Genomic DNA, 20,751 nt, shown 5'->3' with positions numbered 1-20,751 from the left:
GTTGGGGGGGGGGGGGGGGGGGGGGGGCACGCGTTATGTTGCAGTGCATGTTGGGAACTGTAGTTGTCTAACATTAATAGAAAATTAAAAAATTAAAATACTTTTGTGGGTCAAATAGGATTGTGTCACTGGCCAGACTTGGCCCGCACCACCCATTATTAATTTCATTTCCATTTAAATGACAGTTCAAAACAAGTTATTCATTCTTTTAGTGTTAGGAATGAAACGGAAAACGGAAAATTACAAAGAAGACTTAACAAATATAATTCAGGTCCACTCTTTACCTTTTTCAGTTTCTCAAACGAAATTTGCAGGAATATTTTTCCACACCTTCAAAGTTCAGTCCTAGATGTGCTTCTGATGATCCAAGTCAACCCAAACGCATGCGGTGGTGTTGAGATCTGGACTCTGGGGTGGTCAGTCCATTGATTGGTTTCTTGATTTTTCTCTGGTTTTTTCTCAGTAAGGGATTTTGACAGCTTTCAGACTCACAGCTGAGGATGGACAGAAAAGCATTTCTTTCAGATCTGAAGCGAAAGTGGATCTTGATCTCTGAAAGATGAAAGCTTCCCAATCTGCCTGTTCTCATTATGTTTGCATGGCTGTGTGTAGCATATCGCTGTTCTCAGAACAGAACCTTGTATCTCCAAAATGTTAACTTTACAGGAGAAGGAAAAAACCTACTTTACATTTAATGTAAGCCAATGGAACCAGACATTTTTCCAAATCATTTTGGGCCATTTCTTCTGGTCCATTCATCATGAAATTTACACACAATGTAAAAAACAACAAACATTTTCAAAATATATCAAAAACTAAATAAAGACAAAAATGGAGATATTAGGTTTTGTTCCAACAACAGTGATATACATCATATATGAAAGTCTCACATTTGATTTAAAAAGGTTGGATTTTTGTGCTCATGCATGTCAGATTTGTCACATTTAGCCAAAAATATTTATGCTACCACGTAATGTGACTAGAGCCCAGGAGTCTTTTCACAGGCCTACACAAAAAGTTTTCTTACATATTAAAGCATAAAATAGAGTATTAATAGAGTTAAGTGCTGTGTGCTTTGTGGTGTAATGGAATTTGTGAAGAATGTGGCTGTTGGGAATTTGAGTTCTTGTTTGTCGTGTATGTTTCAGCCTTTGCTGAGGGGACGTGCTACAAGCCCTTTGTGAAGTATGGGAACTTCTCCAGCAGTGACCTGTCGTATGGAGTGGGCACGGTGGTGGAGTTCTCCTGTGAGCCAGGATACACTCTGGAGCAGGGCTCCGTAACCATAGAGTGTGTGGACCCGGACAACCCTCAGTGGAATGAGACGGAGCCGGCCTGCCGAGGTTAGTGACCACTGCCACAGCCCGGTCAGTGACAACCGTGTGTGTGAAGTCACGTGTCCTGTAGATAAAGTCCTCACTATATCTACTGAATAAAACCATCCATTTGTAAATAAGACTGTCTTGGCAACATCTTACATCTAATCTATTAATATCTAATATTACTCATTATGACGTTGTTGTTGGTACATTATAAGATTATACAAGTTCTGGACGTGTTTATTTACTTTGATAAAGCTTTAGGTATTACCCAGGTAAGTGTGAGGTACAAATTCCAATGTACTAATTATTTTTGCATAAATTCCAAAGCGGTGTAACTAAAGTAGTCCCTGAGGAAGTGTGTGGTGCAAACTCCACAGTACTATGTATTTTAGTACTAAGTATAGTACTAAAGTATTTTGAGTAAAAAGTATTATGTAGTTTCAGTCATGTGCAAACGTTTTGCCAACTCTGGTCAAATGACGTTTTATTGATATTTCTTTTTCTGATGTTTTTGTTGATTGTAGTGAAAATAAGTTGAACGGCAAGGAGAACATTTTAAACGCAAGTGATGTTTATATGCTGAAATAGTGAAAATATTACATGTTGGAAAAAACATACGTTTTCAAGTTCCCTTTTTTCCAATATTAAACTAAAGAAATTGTGCATTAAAGTTGGCAGAAAGAAGGTCATATTTAAGTGTGTTCCCTGTAGAGATGAGCACATTTTTATATTTTATAATTTATGTTATATAAATTCAAATAACGTGCACAGTACTTGGAGGTTTCCTCAACTTTATTTTTTTCCTTACTTTAACATGTAAAATTATATCGAAACACTAAATTGCAATCTCAGGGCCCAAATCATGAAAAACGTATTACCTCACTTTTTTGCAGAGGAGTTTGATGTAGTTTGTAAACACTGTTCAATTTTCAAATCATACAGATCATTCGCCAGACCGCATGATCATATATAACAAGTTAGCTGCAAAAACAACCTGTTTCAAACTTTTTTTTATATGTCACAATCACATTCACATTTCTGATGTCAAAAAAATAGAATTCAGAATGTTAAATCTTAATTGTAATAAAAATACCAAACATTAACTTTATGTTAAACTATATTAAACATTGTTTAGTTGTATTTAACTTTGTTAGTTTGTGTTAGTAAAATGATTACTATGATTATAATGAATTGAAAAATGCTTGAATTATTATAAAAATTATTCAACATTTCAACTGAGTAAATCAATTTTACATGCTGTGATATAATTCCTGCAATTAAAAGTTCCTGCAATTCAATTTTTTTGTTAGAATTTTTTTCTGATAAAGAATCTTTACAAAACAAAGTCACTATTTTTTGTCAGCACTTTATCCCTTAAAATTTGTAGAGTTTTGTTTTTCTTTGTTCTTCTTTCTTTTGGCAGCCAGCCAGAGCTTCACTTCTTTAATATGTATGACATCGTTTACATGTGGATTTTGATTGGCTCTTGTCTAGCACATTAGTTAAAATGTCAGTGGCTTTATGAATCTTACTGCTCTCTTGCTGCATGTTTTGCTCTTCTGGGGGCTGTTACCTTTTCCTTCAGTGCTTTTGTACAACATGCGTTTGAAAAAGAACCTTTTGGGTTCATCGTAGTTACTGAGGTCAATGTTTTAGTTGTTTATCTGCGATATCAGCCTGTATTGAAGAGAGTTCTGCAGTAATACAACATATCTCGAGTGAGTACAGCCGTCCAGTCACAGACACCTTCAACTACAACTTAATGCAGTTGATGTCTATGTTGATTTCATGTGTGCCGCAGCCGTGTGCAGTGGAGAGATCACAGATTCCGCTGGAGTGGTTCTGTCCCCAAACTGGCCCGAGGCCTACGACAAAGGGCAGGACTGCATCTGGGGCATCCACGTGGAGGAGGACAAGAGGATCATGCTGGACATCCAAGTGTGAGTCCCCGCAGGCCAGACAGAAGTTCAGGTCAAATTAGCAAGTGAAATTTGTCCATAGAAGTGTCCAGTTTATTACACACACCTGCTTTCTGACCATTTTATCAGAAATACCTAGCATACACGTAGGATTGCAAAAGGGTGGAAAATTTCAGTAAATTACCTGTAACTTTCCATGGCAAATATTCCAAAATGTAAATTTTCCATGGAAATTTTGGGAACCTTGGGAATTTATGGGAATTAATAGGAAATATTGGATAATTTAAAGGAACTATATCATACACTGTCATCAGTGTACCGTTTTTTTTTTTTTTGTCAACAGCAGACATGAAGGCGTAACTATACAAATAATAACTATGACACATAGGTAGTTGCAAGCAGAACTTTATAAATGCTTAATTCTTTCATTGAACAATCAAACGACAATCAAAATCATCTAAATCATCTGGACATATTCTGGACATGGAGGAATGAACAGTGCATGCAGGAGGTGTGGTCTCAATAGCCCTTCAGTGTGTGATGTGCCATGTGCCTGGGATTGAGGAGCAGCTTTGCTATTCAACTGTATTGATATCATATCTAATTATTTTAGCCAAGATTATGTTTTAATATTTTTACCAACTATATGTAAGTTTCTCACCTTTATCTTAGAATATTTTCATTTTATTCCCGTTCATTCCCATTAATTCCCATAATTACGCGTTAATTCCCATGGTAAATTTCCCAACTTTTTGCAACCCTACATACACGTGCTGACTGTATTGACTGTGGCCCATCTATTGATGCACAGTTTGTGTTAGCCATCCTCTCTGCCCACTGGTTCACTGGCTCCCGTGCCCTAAACATGTAAGCTATAAAGCAAGAGAAGGAGTGTGTTATGAATGATGTCATGGCTGTGATTCGGTCGCCATAGATCATAGCCATGAGGTTATTCTCAGTAACACCTGACCTTGAGTGTTGTACTGTACTTGTCCAAAATAACACATTTTCTTTGCCAATTTCTGACCACAGGCTATACACTCACCTGCCACTTTATTAGGTACAGTTGCTTGTTAACACAAATAGCTAATCAGCCAATCACGTGGCCGCAGCTCAATGCATTGAGGCATGTAGAGGTGGTCAAGACAACTTGCTGAAGTGCAGACCGAGCATCAGAACGGGGAAGAAAGGGGATTTCAGTGACTTTGAACGTGGTGTGGTTGTTGGTGCCAGACGGGCTGGTCTGAGTATTTCAGAAACTGCTGATCTACTGGGATTGATGTGGTTTGTCTTAAAATTGGTCCCAGATAAACATGATTGACTCCATAGTTCCAAACTATGTTGGTTGTCAATGTGACACATTAGGCCTTCAGTCCAGCTCCTGAGGTCCTAACCAAGAAGGGGTCGAAGAGTCTCTGCCTCGATGGGACAGTTCTTAGTGATTTTCTGAGAGTCCATTGGTCAATTTCACACAAAATGTAGACAAGAGGTAGATGATTTGAACCCCTCTTCATAGCCTCATAAGTCCAGATGTGAGTCACACATGATCTTGCAATAAGATGGAAACGAAAGAGCGACTCTATACACTCTCAGAAAAAAAAGGTATGACACTGTCACTGGGGCAGTACCCCTCTTGTCACTGTGGTGGTACCCTCAAGGATCCATCTCAGTACTCAGGGAACATAACTGTACCACAATCCATTGAAATGATATTTTCTAAGTTGTTTTGATTCCATACCTCCCGTCTCACCTCCAGCCTTTTTATTTTAATGCTCTGATTTAAAACATTTGATTATGAAAAGGTACAAACATCTACTCTTCTAATAGGAATAACTCATGTGAGGTACACCACTGGACCTTAAAACCACTGTTGTACCTTTGAGGGTACACTTATATGTTTGTACCTTTATGAATGAATCATGTACCTGGATTGTATGTTTATTTTTAATAGTGTAGATTAGGAAATTAACTGTATTTCTGCTCTGTGTTATCACAAAGACAGAGAAACATATATAGAAACATTGAATTTGATGCATGGGCAAATTCATGGACCCCAGAGGGTTAAACAACCTTTATGTGGACAACATCAAGAGATCAGTAAAAACTTGGGTGTTCTCTCTAAGCGTTGGCCCTGTCAGCACGAGATCAAGAGTTCGATCCCTGGTGATGTTACAGCACACTTGGCTTCGCTCTCTCTGGGTGGGTAGGATGCCCCCCGCATCTTTCCCCATCGCCCAGCGCAGTTCAGCTGTCCGATGACATTGCGTGAGAGGCAGTTCGAGCCAATGTGGTGGCTTCACGGGTCTCAGAGGAAGACTGTGCTACCTTTCAGTCTCCTAGCACTGGTGGTATCTTATGACTGAGGGAGTCATAACTGGTGGATGGAACTGGATACGACTGAATTAGGGAGGAAAAACAAAAACAAACCCCATAAAAACTGACTTGCTGCCGTTAGCATTGCTAGCTTTCACGGTATGTGATATATAACTATAGAAAAAGTGGGAGACGCATGTGGATTCACAGCATTAACCTACTCGAGGGACTTCTGTCACAGGGTCAAAAAGTTCAAACTAGATTTACTGACTTGTTTATTAGCCTTGATTGTATATTATAGCAAGAATATTGCATTTTCTAAGTGTTCTGCCTAGTCACTGCTAGCGTGCCACGTGGCAAGAATAGGCTCAAAACGTAAAGGCTGCATCGATTAACGTAGGAGCGTAGTGCTGGCAGCGCAGCACAGCTCATCATACTGCATGTGAAATAGCCTGGATTGGATCATTTCCCATTGGTGTTTCCAACCAAAACTTAGCAATGGCATAAGAGTTTTACTACAATACTTACAGAATTGCATGATAATTCTAAGAAGTTAAAAATGAACTAAAATTACATACGTCTATTTTTATTTCACAGACATTCTTTCTCTGAAGGTTTAGAAGGTTCTGAGGGATCTCCACTGATTAAACAGGGTTCTGTAAAGCTTGTCCAACCACACAGAGAGTTTGTCTTCCGGTGTATGTGTGTTTGAAGACAATTTGCCCTGGCAGTGAGGATGCTGCGTAGACTCTGCCACTTTCAGTCTTGTTAATTCTGCACTAAAACGCTTGATCTCTGTGTCAGGAAGCTTTGTCTAATGCTTGCTAATGAAACTGTGTGTGTGTGTGTGTGTGTGTGTGTGTGTATGCTACTGCATTTGCAGTGTCTAACTCTTCCACTGTACGCAGCTCTCCAGCACCCTCCTCATTTGTTACACTTATTTTTACCTATTAAGCGTGTTTGGCCCTTCGATGCAGTTGCTGACCTCACTATTGGCTTTCTCGGCTTTGGAGCTGTGTGTGCGGCTGAGGCAAAAGCAATTAGATGATGGAGCAAAAGACACAGAGCCTTAAGGAACCGCCCACACGTATATAGTGGCGCTCAGTGACTGGGATCATTAAAGCTGCTGAAATTTGACCATCGTCTGAGCTCCATTTTACAGGCTAACGACCAAGACTGGTCAAGGAAAATCCAAATGACAGAGGATGAAAGATCTCTTTAGTCGGTAACTGCATCACAGTGCGAAACATGGTCAACTCGTGATGAATAAGCTCCAGCCGGCTTTAAAGAAAGAGAGAGGCCTTCTACCGCAATCTGAAGAACCATCAGCAGAAAGTGAAGTTTACAGGCAGGGGGTCAGTCCAAAGCTCTATTAGATATACTTACAGAAATCATACTGCAATAGAAATGTTTACCAAAAAGATCCCTGATTTCTATCCAGTGTGAATCTGCAGTGTGTGTAGTTTTACAGTCTGACGGTAATAATTGTGGAGTGATTTTAATCCAGTATGAATCTGCAGTGTGTAGTTTTACAGTCTGACTGTAATAATTGTGGAGTGATTTTAATCCAGTGTGAATCTGCAGTGTGTAGTTTTACAGTCTGACTGTAATAATTGTGGAGTGATTTTAATCCAGTGTGAATCTGCAGTGTGTAGTTTTACAGTCTGATGGTAATAATTGTGGAGTGATTTTAATCCAGTGTGAATCTGCAGTGTGTAGTTTTACAGTCTGACTGTAATAATTGTGGAGTGATTTTAATCCAGTGTGAATCTGCAGTGTGTAGTTTTACAGTCTGATGGTAATAATTGTGGAGTGATTTTAATCCAGTGTGAATCTGCAGTGTGTGTAGTTTTACAGTCTGATGGTAATAATTGTGGAGTGATTTTAATCCAGTATGAATCTGCAGTGTGTGTAGTTTTACAGTCTGACTGTAATAATTGTGGAGTGATTTTAATCCAGTATGAATCTGCAGTGTGTAGTTTTACAGTCTGACGGTAATAATTGTGGAGTGATTTTAATCCAGTGTGAATCTGCAGTGTGTAGTTTTACAGTCTGACTGTAATAATTGTGGAGTGATTTTAATCCAGTATGAATCTGCAGGGTGTAGTTTTACAGTCTGACTGTAATAATTGTGGAGTGATTTTAATCCAGAGTGAATCTGCAGCGTGTGTAGTTTTACAGTCTGATGGTAATAATTGTGGAGGGATTTTAATCCAGTATGAATCTGCAGTGTGTGTAGTTTTACAGTCTGACAGTAATAATTGTGGAGTGATTTTAATCCAGTATGAATCTGCAGTGTGTAGTTTTACAGTCTGACTGTAATAATTGTGGAGTGATTTTAATCCAGTATGAATCTGCAGTGTGTAGTTTTACAGTCTGACAGTAATAATTGTGGAGTGATTTTAATCCAGTATGAATCTGCAGTGTGTGTAGTTTTACAGTCTGACTGTAATAATTGTGGAGTGATTTTAATCCAGTATGAATCTGCAGTGTGTAGTTTTACAGTCTGACTGTAATAATTGTGGAGCGATTTTAATCCAGTATGAATCTGCAGCGCGTGTAGTTTTACAGTCTGACTGTAATAATTGTGGAGTGATTTTAATCCAGTGTGAATCTGCAGTGTGTAGTTTTACAGTCTGACTGTAATAATTGTGGAGTGATTTTAATCCAGTGTGAATCTGCAGTGTGTAGTTTTACAGTCTGACTGTAATAATTGTGGAGCGATTTTAATCCAGTATGAATCTGCAGCGCGTGTAGTTTTACAGTCTGACTGTAATAATTGTGGAGCGATTTTAATCCAGTATGAATCTGCAGCGTGTGTAGTTTTACAGTCTGACTGTAATAATTGTGGAGTGATTTTAATCCAGTATGAATCTGCAGTGTGTAGTTTAACAGTCTGACTGTAATAATTGTGGAGCGATTTTAATCCAGTGTGAATCTGCAGTGTGTGTAGTTTTACAGTCTGATGGTAATAATTGTGGAGTGATTTTAATCCAGTATGAATCTACAGTGTGTGTAGTTTTACAGTCTGACTGTAATAATTGTGGAGTGATTTTAATCCAGTATGAATCTGCAGTGTGTAGTTTTACAGTCTGACTGTAATAATTGTGGAGTGATTTTAATCCAGAGTGAATCTGCAGCGTGTGTAGTTTTACAGTCTGATGGTAATAATTGTGGAGTGATTTTAATCCAGTATGAATCTGCAGTGTGTAGTTTAACAGTCTGACTGTAATAATTGTGGAGTGATTTTAATCCAGTATGAATCTGCAGTGTGTGTAGTTTTACAGTCTGATGGTATTAATTGTGGAGTGATTTTAATCCAGTATGAATCTGCAGTGTGTATTTTTACAGTCTGACTGTAATAATTGTGGAGTGATTTTAATCCAGAGTGAATCTGCAGTGTGTAGTTTAACAGTCTGACTGTAATAATTGTGGAGTGATTTTAATCCAGTATGAATCTGCAGTGTGTAGTTTAACAGTCTGACTGTAATAATTGTGGAGTGATTTTAATCCAGTATGAATCTGCAGTGTTTGTAGTTTTACAGTCCGACGGTAATAATTGCAAAGTGATTTTAATCCAATTTGAATCCGATTGCCAGTATTTTTACAGCCTGAAAGTATAAATTGAAGAATGAATGGTCTTTAGGAATTGCCTGAGCCTGGAGCTCCCTCATTAGTAGGCGTCCTATTCTAGTGTTCTTCAACAGAATAACAAATGCACATGGTTGTGTGGAGTGTTGTTATCGTTATTGAATATGTCCTTTGACATACTGCTGATGTGGCACAATGACGACGTCATCCGGAACATAACAGTCAAAGATTATTCCGTGAATGTTGTGCGCAAAAGTTTGAGCACCCCCAGTCAAATTACAAGATTTTCTAAGTGAAAATAATTTAACATCCTCTACAGCAAATAAAATGAAATACAGCATTTGTCTGCACATTTTAGTGCACAATTTCTTTTTATTTGCTGAGTTAAATAAATAAATAAATAATACATAAATAAAACTGACTATGAATATAAAAGTGGTTCAACTTGGAATGTGGTTCATCTGATCATGTTTTAGAACCAGTTCTTTTCATTATAAAAGCTGTTTTGTCTTGAGAAAACTTTGCTGGTGATTTTTATTCCATCACTAAAAGAGCAGCAGTAAAAATGAGTGCTCAGAAAATCCCAGAAAGATGCAAAACCTTTGACAGAGAGTTTAAATCTGTCTCAGATTACGGAATCATTTGGATCCTCTGATTAAGTTTTTGTTCTATTTGCATTTATTTTCCACGCTAGTGGCTTCGTCATTATGTCGATACGCAGCACCTCCTGTGTTTTGTGCTGAAGGCTGTCAGAGTTCTGCCGTTTCTGTGCGGAAGGGCCACCATGTGAGCAATAATGACGGCATTCCGTTCTGGATCTCTGCTCCGTGTCACACAATAGCACACACACACATTCCTCAGTGCTCATCAGCGCCGATAAAGCAGATTCCCAGAAAGCTCAGGGTGAGCAGATCGCTGGAGCAGACGGAGGGGGGTCAGGGTTTTGTTTCTGGGTCACGTTTCCTCAAAAAGCCCCCAATGGGCAACACACTATCCCGATTCAAATGAGCATGTGGCAGACAGCATATGGACAGTGGCTGCAAGACACTCTGAAACAAGAAAAAGCATAAACAGACAAAGAAAAATGTGTGCAACAGGCTTTCTTTAGCGGACGAAGCTACTTTTACTTTTTTTAACCAACCTACGTACAATATTGATTGCAAATGTTTAATCAGTGTCGCTGCATAATTATTATGTATGCCAAAATAAACAATAAATCATTAACAGCACAAATTGTTTTCGCACCAATCACACATTTTCCTAGTTTGACCCTTTAAACCATTCGTAATAGTGCAGGCTGAAGCCCAGCTGTTTGTTGCTGTGATAGAATCCACAATTATAACCCCCCCCATTCAAATATAGCTTTTAAAGTGATACTTTCAGGACCTTCAGCAGACTAAACTGGACAGTGCTCACAGGAGTATTAGGGATAAGTCAATGAGCAGCAAACTAACAAAAGCAACAAAGTGGAGCTCCACTTCCCCTTGAGAGCCTCTACTGTAATAAGAATCCATGTGTAAACAAGAGGTGGCACCACAATCACAGTGGAGCCAATCAGTGCCTGTATATAAGATATATGTGTTCACTCATTGGTTGGAGCACGCAGCCACTGTTGCTCTTACTAGACGTCAGTGATGAAAACTGAAATCAGTGTTCACTCTAAGATGGAAATCACATGATTTTCATGTTCGATTTCATGTGAGTCCAAGTCAAGTCTCGATTCTGCAAAGTGCGAGTCGGGTTGAGTCTCGAGTCATTAGAGTAAAGAATTTAAATGTATTTTTGATATTAGCTGCCGGCGTGGCACAAAAGTTAACACCTACTGTAACCAGTCAGGTTGGCATAATAACATTGGTATTGCTAATTTAACCACTTTTGTTTGTATATTTTTAAACAGGCTGAAATTTCAGAATTTGTACGTCTCAAGTGTAAGTCAAGTCATGACTAACAAGCAAACAGAGACTTGAGATTCAACTTGGACTCACAACCAAGAAACTCAAGATGTGACCGATTCGAGACATCGACTGTGACTCGCACCCCAGAGATTCGAGTCTTGTGCAGAACGGCTCGTGAGCATCTCTTGTAGGTAGATACATAATGAATTACTTTTGCATTCGGTTTACTTTCTGTATTGACAAATATTGTGTTTCTTTCAGTGTCAAAAAAGTTGCATAAAGTAACTTTTTTTAAACAAACAAGGCTGCACAACAACTTCTTTTAAAATTCAAATCATAACAAAATATGCTGCCTCACAAACACAAATGTGGAATCATTGTGAAGATCCACTTTTTTTCTTCCTTTTTCACCTGTTCCAGCTTCGACTGAGTAAGAGCTAACAAAATATGATCATTTATGAAAATATATGAGACATTTGAAGTTATAATATATATATGCCATGGAGACCTAGAAGCATCATGTATTGCATATTTTGAGTATAATATGTCCTTTTTTAAGCCCCAACCTGTTCCATTTTTGTCAAACTCCTGTGCTTGCTGTAGAAGCAACCCACTCAAGCATTCTCTTCCCCAGTGAACAGGAGCTGTGAGAGGAGACGCAGCTGGAGGAGGGGGGCTCCGTGTGCTGGTGGGCTCATTACAGGGGTGGTCGCCCACTTCTCCTCACTAATGAGAATGCTTTCGCAATCCCATTATCATTATGCAGCGCTCGCCAGCCCATAATTACTCAGGACCAGTGTGCATAATGACGGCTGATTAATTGATTTAACATAAACAGGAGGGCCGGCCCTGTGCTCATTAAGACGCAGCTTCACCGGCCAAGCATGCAGGTGCCCAGCTCAACACCTGGGCAGCTGGGGGGGTAATTTGAAGTGGTAATTTGGTGATGGATGGGGTTGAATGTACATGGGCCAGGCCAGATTGAGAGTAGCCCAGCTCCTTGTGACAGTTTTGTTTTAACTGGTCAGCTTGTTGTTAGGGTGAGCAGATGTCCCAAATCTTGGAATAGTCTCAACTTTTTCTCAATAATTGTTTACCTTCCACTTATTTCAGATGAGGACCCTTTTTAGTTGCAGTAATGGGGGTTATTGGCTAGATAGTCTAGCCAGATATTCTAGCCAATCAAACAATGCTGTGCAAATGTCTCAGGCCACCTAAGAAAATCATAGTTGATGCTATTTATCTGGGAAGTAAGGATGTACAGTACTATGCAAAACTGAAGGTCATTTAATTTCCAGTACTAGTCAGTATAAGTAAGTTACTCATTTTTTCAGGAGATACTTCAGAGTACATTAGATGGGACACCTAACAACCACCTGCTGGTAGACCACCAAAATTGTCCCCAACAGATAAACTGCACCTAAAGCTTTCATCACTGAGAGAGAGGGGAGAAAATCAAGCTCCAGCACTGATCCAGCACTGTGGGTCTGAAAGGATGTGTAGCTGACACGAAGTTCTTACTGAGAAAAGGAGAGACACATCAAACAAAGAAGCTGCTGGAGTTCTCAGAGCAGAGGGCTGACCACCCCAGAGTCCAGACCTCAACATCACTGAATGTGTTTTGGTTACTTGGATTGTGAAAAACAGAAAATACAACCAACTTCCTAGACTGAACACTGGAAGAGTGTAAAGACATCCCTGCAGATTTTCTGTGGCAGGACATCTCCTGAAAAGAGCGGAATAAATGAAGGGTGATCTCTGACTTATGCATAGTACTGTATTTGTTTGGATGTTAAAATAAATATAAATAGACAAGTATAATAATAATAATAATAAAAACAATAATAACAATAACAATAATAACAATAATAATAATACAATGTGGTTTTATGTCAGTGTGTTAGACTAAAGAAAGACCTCCTGGAGGAAGTCTAGTATTTACAGTTTCCCTCCAATACAAAGTTTATCTGCTCAATCTTTTATCAAATGAAGTCAGGACCTCCTTGTGAACTTTAACAACTCCACGAAAAACTCAGGAACCAAAGTTCTTCTAACTGTATTCTTCTAACCAACATATCAATAATTATTTTGATGTTAGCTTTATTTGAATAACCTCCTGTAGATGCTTTGTGGGTGTTTTTATTGCTTTTAACTTGCATTTAAACAAATATAGATTAAATTCACCTTACATTTTCCCCATCCCCATACCTTACGCTCAACCCTGGTCCTAAACCCAACCTTGCTGCTAATCCTAATCATAACCTTTTTACCAACTTGTTTGTTAATAATTTGAACTTCTGTGAAAAATCTATAGGGGGCTCTCCAAGTAAACAACATAAACAGGGTTTCCATTTCAAAACGGCTGTGTCAACAGAAAAGAGCTATGTAGGGTGCTTCGGAGAGGGAGCCCCCTTGTGGAGCTCTGAGAAATGACAGCTGGCAGCACAGACTTGCCCATAATATGCTGCTGTGTTGGCAAATTGAAATGTTACCTGGACAAAGTGAATAATCCTGAGCTTATTTTGCATTCAGTGAGGCAACGCTACACGGCTCATGGGCCCACCACTGCAAGAGCTTGGTGCTTGTTCTACAGCCAAGAACTGGTGCTCTGAAAAGCCTTTATGAAAACCCACACCGTGAAAGTAACTGTCCCAACCGACATGTACTTTTGTTCAGCTGAAGCTGGCAAAAGCATGTAATGTGAATGCTGACAAGAGAGAGATTGTTCTAGCTGTACTACCTACGCTAAGAATGTAAACCTCCTCCTCCGCTGCCATCTGTCATCTTTGGCTGTGTCCTGGACTGGCAGTAAGCCCGTGGCCGGGCTGGGTGGGTGTGAGCTATGCCCCTGAGGGCAACAGATTTTTGTCGGCCTGGTGATTAATAAGCCCCTCTTTAAAGCCCTCCTCTGACCGAGAGGCATGCCAGCACTTTGGCATTTCAAAAACCAATACTTAACTTTTCTAATTAAAAAGCAAGAGAGTTAAATCAGCAGAAACCCCTTTTTTATTTCGAGACCTCATTCAATCTCTTTAAAAGCCTGTTCCAGCAGGGCCGAGCCTCGTGCTGGAGTCCTTTAGGGACATCTGGATGGCCATCATACAGAGCCAAGTGCTCTGTCTACTGTGTCTACAGTGTTTCACAAAGTCTTAAGGGAAACATTTGAGCGGTGCTGAGAGCGATGCTGTCTAGCAGGCCATGATCAGTAGACACTGTCGCTTTTGTGATAATGCACAGTGCACATCGGCCATTAAGTACAATGTTTTTGGGCAACTAAAATATTAGGGATCACACACGACTCAACTTTTCAGCTGCTGCTGAACCGAACAGAACCCACTGAACTCACACAAACTCGGGCGAGCTCTCACGAACTCTCGCATTCTCCCGTATAAGCAAATAAACAAACGTGGAGCTTCTGCTGCTGTTTTCTCTGCCATTTGCACTGACACAGTAAAGAAGCAGCAGGTAAACATGTTTAAATGAAGATCATAGATTTAAAAATGTGATTTTTAGAGTTTTAAATGTACATAAACCTCGATTGTGCCTTAAATCATGCCTTAAACTCAGCTCAATAAAAAGCTTCGCTCTACACCTGAAAGACTTTTTTCTCTGTTTACTTGCTGTATTTTCTTCTTTCGTGCTCTCAGTTTTCATAGACTGTTGCAGGAGTTAGTTCAGACTGAGCCGTTGGCCAGGTTACACCAGATCAGCTCAGAGTCATGTCGAAAAAATCAAACATTTAATAAACTCTGACTGGTCTGAAACGTGATCGGGATGCCAAAAATCTGATTCCGTGCCCCTCAGACATGATTCGATTCTCCAACTGTTGAATCCTACTGACCCAAAAACCTGCAGACTAGAGCCGACCAGCACAGACTCAGCCAGACTGAGAATCAGGGCTAAACCGGGGTAAAGGTCGTGTCGTGTAACCCAGGCTTAAACTGACCCAAAGAACAGTGTGGTACAATTATCAAGAGGTAAATAATAAAAATGGAGTCAACAATAACGGCCACTAATCTAAGGTCAATGCTCATGTTTAATGTGCAGTGACGGTTTCCGTTTCATCACAGGAGCTCTCAAGAGGTTCTGATGGCCTACAGTTAAGCCTATCATCCAGAATGTGTTCCAGCTCTCCGCACAAAGGGTACATTATTTAGTCACATCCACTTCGGTGGTTTGTGTCCTTGGTTTCTCTAGAGTGCTTTCACCGCCCAACCAAACTGAACCAAGGGTCGAGCCGTTTGCAGTGGAAACACTCTTTTGGATGGTTCAGACTTTCGGACCAATTACAGGAAGTTGAGACAGGCTGTCATCACCCATTGAAGAAGAAAAAGAAAGGACAGAAGTAAAATGAGCTGCTGTAACTTCCTGGAGACGAGGAGACAAAATATTAAACTGTAATTTGGTCCAACGAGAAAGTCAAAATCAGCTCGAAAAAAGGCTTTAAAATTCTGGAACTTCTACTTTATTTTCTGAGCGGATGAGAGAGAGGCCACCCGCTGAATTGACAACACGCCATCGGCAGAGGGAGGTGCAGCCCACGTCCGTGATGATGATGGAACGTACGTGTGTCAGGCAAAGTTCTTTGCTGTGCTCACTAAATTGCAAAACTAACATGATCAAATGTGATCGCTGTAACAGAAGCGTTAACTTTGGTTTGGACCTTGGTCCAACTTTCAGACTTAAACTTTGCCTTCAAACTTTTGAACTTTTCTCTGACACTGCAGCCATGAGCGTATTCGGCCTTTATCGTTCGAAATCTCTCGCGGTTGTGATAAGTGTTTCTGATGATTGCAGTAATACATCCGGCAGCGACTTTGTTTATTTCCAGCCTAAGATCAAGCATCGCCACTATGTTCTTCTGCCTGGAAAAGTTTGTTGATATCTTTTGGCCCTCTAGGCAAGGATCTTTTACTTTTATAGTCAACAAAAAAGGCCTAGGTGCTGAGTGCTGGAGGACAGGGATAGATTTGTTTTCTGCTCTCTTCACCGCAGGGAACCCTGGCTCATTCTCTCCATTTTCTCCGTTCCATCTTCTCTCTGGCTCCTTCCACATGTCATTTGTATTCTGGAGGGAGCTCGGAGAGTTAGTTAAGCCCAAATGTGTCCACTGACGTGTAGGCGGCGGACCAAGACACGCAGATCCACTCCAGCACTGTCGCCCTGAGGGCAGCGTCCCGTTTAATTAGACCTGCTTAAGCCCCGCGATCCAAATGATTAGAAACAATAATCACGTACATGCATAGTTAAGCACACACATGCATAGCCTGGCGTAGTGCATAAAGACAGGCACCTTCCACAAGTGTAGCACATGTGAAGATGAAGGCTGGATGATTTGCAATTGAAGAGCCTTTTTAGTGCAGGCGTAATCTGGCTCTTGGCATGCAATCAGTTTGGACACACCTGATTGAATGGATGTTTTTTATCATCTTAAAGTCTAAACTCTAAAGGCGTATACTCAAATCCTTGAGGCCAAAGTAATGAAGTAATACAAAGTTACATTTGTTAAGCTTCTGCTTTGTGTTTGCCTAAAGTAACCAAATGCAACCAAATAATCAAATATGTACGTACAGTGTGGTGGAAAAGTTAGAGACCACCCTTCATTTCTTGAATTTACTGTCAAAACAGCCGTTAAGTAAAATAGCCATTCATTTTTAAGTGTCAGGGAAAAAACACAAAATAACACAACCTCAATAACTAAATACAATACATTGTTTCCGGTATTTAGTGTGTCCACAATTTGCCTCCTTTCCTTTAAAAGGAGATTTCAGGAGATTCGCTTGCAGCTTTTCAGAGAAATCTGCAGGGATATTTTTCACACGCCCAAAGTTCAGTCTTAGAAGTTGGTTGCATTTTCTGATTCTCACACTCCAAGTTATCCTGAACACATTCAGTGATGTTGAGTTGTCTTCTAACAGTGGACGGATGGATCTGAAATCTGAAGCAAGAGTGCAGCTTGGTTCCTCAAAGAAGAAAGCTTTAAGTTCTGTTTATGATTTCAACATGGTGGTGGTAGTATGAGGGAAGACTGAGGGAGGGAGAGGGACTCTGAGAACTTGGAGTTCTGGGTGGCTTCTGACTGTAGCTAGAAGGCCAGACTCTCCCCACACAGCTGTAGTAGGACTGATATAGTACTGAGGAACAGGGAGGAGATGGGGTGGCGGGGGATTGCAAACATTTCGTCATGGGAACTGAAGATGAGGGTGTGAATTTGTAGGGCGTTAGATTGGAAGAAGAAGGGGTTTCAGGCATGTTCCTCCCCCAAACTTTAGTTATAATTACATTTTATCTGATGGTGATATTTTTGGTGCTCAAGTCTTGCAGGTGGTAGTTAGGTGGCCCATTTTCCACATCTTTTAATAATTTTAATCATTTCTTTCGACTTGCCTCTTCCAAGAGGGTAATCTTGTATCTAATCTTCTCAGAAACATCTCCTGAAAAATGAATAAAAATGGGTACTCAATACCCATTTTTACAGTACATTTAAAAAATGATCTCTGACTTTTGCACAGCACTATATTTATATGCAATTTGTACATTTTTATAAGACAGTTCTGCTGTCGCCAGTTCTGGGGTCCTCAGGGTACAGATTCCTCGAATACTCAAACACCCTCGCTCATGTAAATGCAGTTGGAGTGCTGCATGAACGGTGGCGGATTTGAGAGATGGGTGATTGATAGGTACAAGAGGATTGTGCCTTTCTGTTGCTATCGTGTCTCTCCAAAGTGCTCTTCTGGTTTGCTGGGGCTGAATATTAACACGGGCCATCCTCGGACTCTCCTGAGTCTGTCATGAGGTACCTGGCAAGCAGCCAGGCTTATGGCCTGCCCTAGTGTGCCGGCTGAGCGTTTTTCCCCTGCTTATCTTGCTATTTGGCTTTATTTTTTCCAGCCTTCCCCTCTGCTTATATAAATGTCACTTTTGTGCAGATTGTCTGTGTGTCCCAGGCTGGGTCTCCCTGACCTCACCCTCCTGTAAAGGTTAATGCACCCCAAAGTTAGGCCATGCCCCATGTTTTCATTTTACAAAGAAACAAAGCTGACCATGCTTTGTCCACAAATATGTTCTTTCTTAACTGGTTGGACAAACTTTGCAGATGGCAAAAATTCACTTCACCTTAAAGTCCCCTTTAGGGACCTACATTTTCCTAGTTTTTACTTTTATACCTAAATAACTACACGTTTTTAGTAGTTATTGAATCTTTTTCTGGTGGAAAAGTCTTTATCGCTTCTTTTTCTGTCCTGAAGCTCAACAAGTTTGAGGCGTTAAAAGGATTATGTTGTTGTAGCTATTTGAAACTAGTCTGATGGCAAACAACAGATTTGCCATTATGCTAATTTTACATTGATTATGCTGCAAAAAACAACACAGATTCAGTCCTAACAGTGTTGAACGTTCACACACATATAAAGCAACTAAGAATTTGTGGCCAGCATTTAAATGTTTTATTATATATATATATTCTACACTTAGGTGTTGAGTCCTGCACATCCATGCTATTTTGTTATTATACCAGTCAAACCAGGAAATGAAGGGTTCCCCATTTGTCATAAGAAAGTCGGTCAAACTGAACATTTTTACGAACATATCGGCTCAGCCACCTCCATCTTCATCAGGCTTGAAACAAGTGGTCATGTTACTCTACGCTGTTGTTTGGATCACTGAATATCACTACTCTAACCGCGCTCATGTTGTGTTTAGTCCCCTAAACAGTCCTAAAACTTGTGGGGTCTACCTGTCATGGAAACTGACTTGACAAAACATCACTTTTTTTCTCAAAGTCATACACAAACATGACTCTAAACTTTTTCAAACTTTGGTTTTGAGACATTTAGGGGGTCCAAGAAGTTACTTAGGGGGACCCAGACCCCTTGTATTTTGTACCTAGGGTACAACAACGAAGTCCCACTATGTGGCACTGCATTTTAAACCGTACACCTCCAAATAAAGCTACATATTCCCATTATTTTCAATCCAATCTACAATGCTTGTCCAGAATCGCTACACTTGCTAAAAAGAATCCAGTGGGTGGAGGACTGATAAGTCAAATATCACCACTACATCTGGGCTCCGGTCCCTGAGCTTTCCATTTTTGTCTCCTCTCATTATCATTTAGTGTTTAGGTTCAAATAAACAGTGTTCATTTGTCACTGAGGGGAAAACAGCGAATGGAAATTATTCCAAAGTGGCGTTCAGAGGCACCAAATGCAAGCTAAGGCCCTTTCTTTGCATTATTAGTTTGTGGGGTCTGTTTATCACAGGAAATGTGTTCCGCCCTTAAGTACATAGTTCAAATAGCCTCAACTTTTGAAGCAGTTCATCAAAATGTAAATGGCTTTGAACTGGAGTGGTGTGGATGTATGGGCTCAGCTCACACTCACCCCAGAGACCCAGCAATCCACGCCAAATAGAGTTGATTCTATGCAGGCTAGTTAATGACAGAGGAGCTTGCTTGAAGCTATTGCTGTACTCTTGGTGAGAGTAAGCTAGTCAAATGGGGGCGAAAATGGAGCATTAACATAAATGGATCATTTTATTCCCATTACGCAAATACATGCGTGGAACTCTACATATTCATTAGCCAGGAAATCTTTGAATTATTCAGTGTTTATTTCAAGTTGGCGCCCTTCGATATGGCTCTGGATTTAGATCCAGCACAAAGCATCCCTCCCCAGTGCTCTCACAGATCTCGCTGGGACAGGTAGTGGCATATTTTACATCAAAGCAGAAATGCAAAGTAGCCAGAAATGTGAAACTTTTTCACCTCATTTAATATCTTTTTTCATGTTCTCTGACCTGCACCGTCAGAACATTGCTATGCATGTACAACCCCAATTCCAATAAGTTGGGACATTATGTAAAACATAAATAAAAACAGAATACGATGATTTGCAAATCCTTTTCAACCTATATTCAATTGAATACACTACAAAGACAAGATATTTAATGTTCAAACATATAGGTACTAGACTGGCCTGCCTGCAGTCCAGACCCGTCTCCCATTGAAAATGTGTGGCGCGTTATGAAGTTCCACCTACAAAGCTTCAACAATCAGTGTCCTCAGTTCCCAAACGCTTATTGAGTGTTGTTAAAAGGAAAGGTGATGTAACACAGTGGTAAACACGCCCCTGTCCCAACTTCTTTGGAATGTGTTGCAGACATCAAATTCAAAATGAGTGAATATTTGCAAAAAACAATAAAGTTTATTCGTTTGAACATTAAATATCTTGTCTTTGTAGTGTATTCAATTGAATAGGATTTGCAAATCATCATATTCTGTTTTTATTTATGTTTTACACAACTTCCCAACTTCATTGGAATTGGGGTTGTAGCACATTGAATATTTTATGGCTATATCATGTCCAGCATGGTTATATGATACTATATACATCAGTTCATTCTGACGACACAGTCTGATTGGTTGTTGTTGTAATACCTGTGCTATTTGGGAATTTACACGAAAACTTTAGCTATGTCACTACATATTGCACTATTTTGGGGAGTTATTTGTTTTTGTAAATAGTCATTTTTAATGTGGGACCACAGTTTGAACTAATTTGGTAGAATAGTCCATATATACTGATTACTGTTGTAACCATCGACCTCGTGTCTCCAAATCAGTGACGGCTATAGTCTGTGACTGTACACCTAAATAGTGGCTCTATAAGGACATTAAGTGGCCAGTAAGTGGAAGTACAAAGTAAGGGTTTC

The 20,751-nt window shown here is 39.9% G+C and overlaps 1 protein-coding gene across 5 annotated transcripts in view; it reads left to right on the top strand.

Moving 5' to 3' along the window:
• sez6a (seizure related 6 homolog a) overlaps nucleotides 1–20,751 on the top strand; it is a 250,928-nt gene that overhangs the window by 208,663 nt on the left and 21,514 nt on the right. For all 5 annotated transcript variants that reach the window (XR_005131808.1, XM_037547391.1, XM_037547390.1 and 2 more), the window contains exons 8-9: nucleotides 1,149–1,343; nucleotides 3,124–3,262. Coding sequence is in view for 4 of the 5 variants with exons in the window: in XM_037547391.1 (XP_037403288.1) it covers nucleotides 1,149–1,343; nucleotides 3,124–3,262 (334 nt within the window). In the remaining variant the exon portion in view is untranslated. The remainder of the gene's footprint in view (nucleotides 1–1,148; nucleotides 1,344–3,123; nucleotides 3,263–20,751) is intronic.

Source organism: Pygocentrus nattereri, chromosome 18, assembly GCF_015220715.1.
Source record: "Pygocentrus nattereri isolate fPygNat1 chromosome 18, fPygNat1.pri, whole genome shotgun sequence".
NCBI lineage: Eukaryota > Metazoa > Chordata > Actinopteri > Characiformes > Serrasalmidae > Pygocentrus > Pygocentrus nattereri.
Note: the sequence above shows the minus strand (reverse complement) of the source record. Positions and strands in the feature narration are given on the sequence as shown.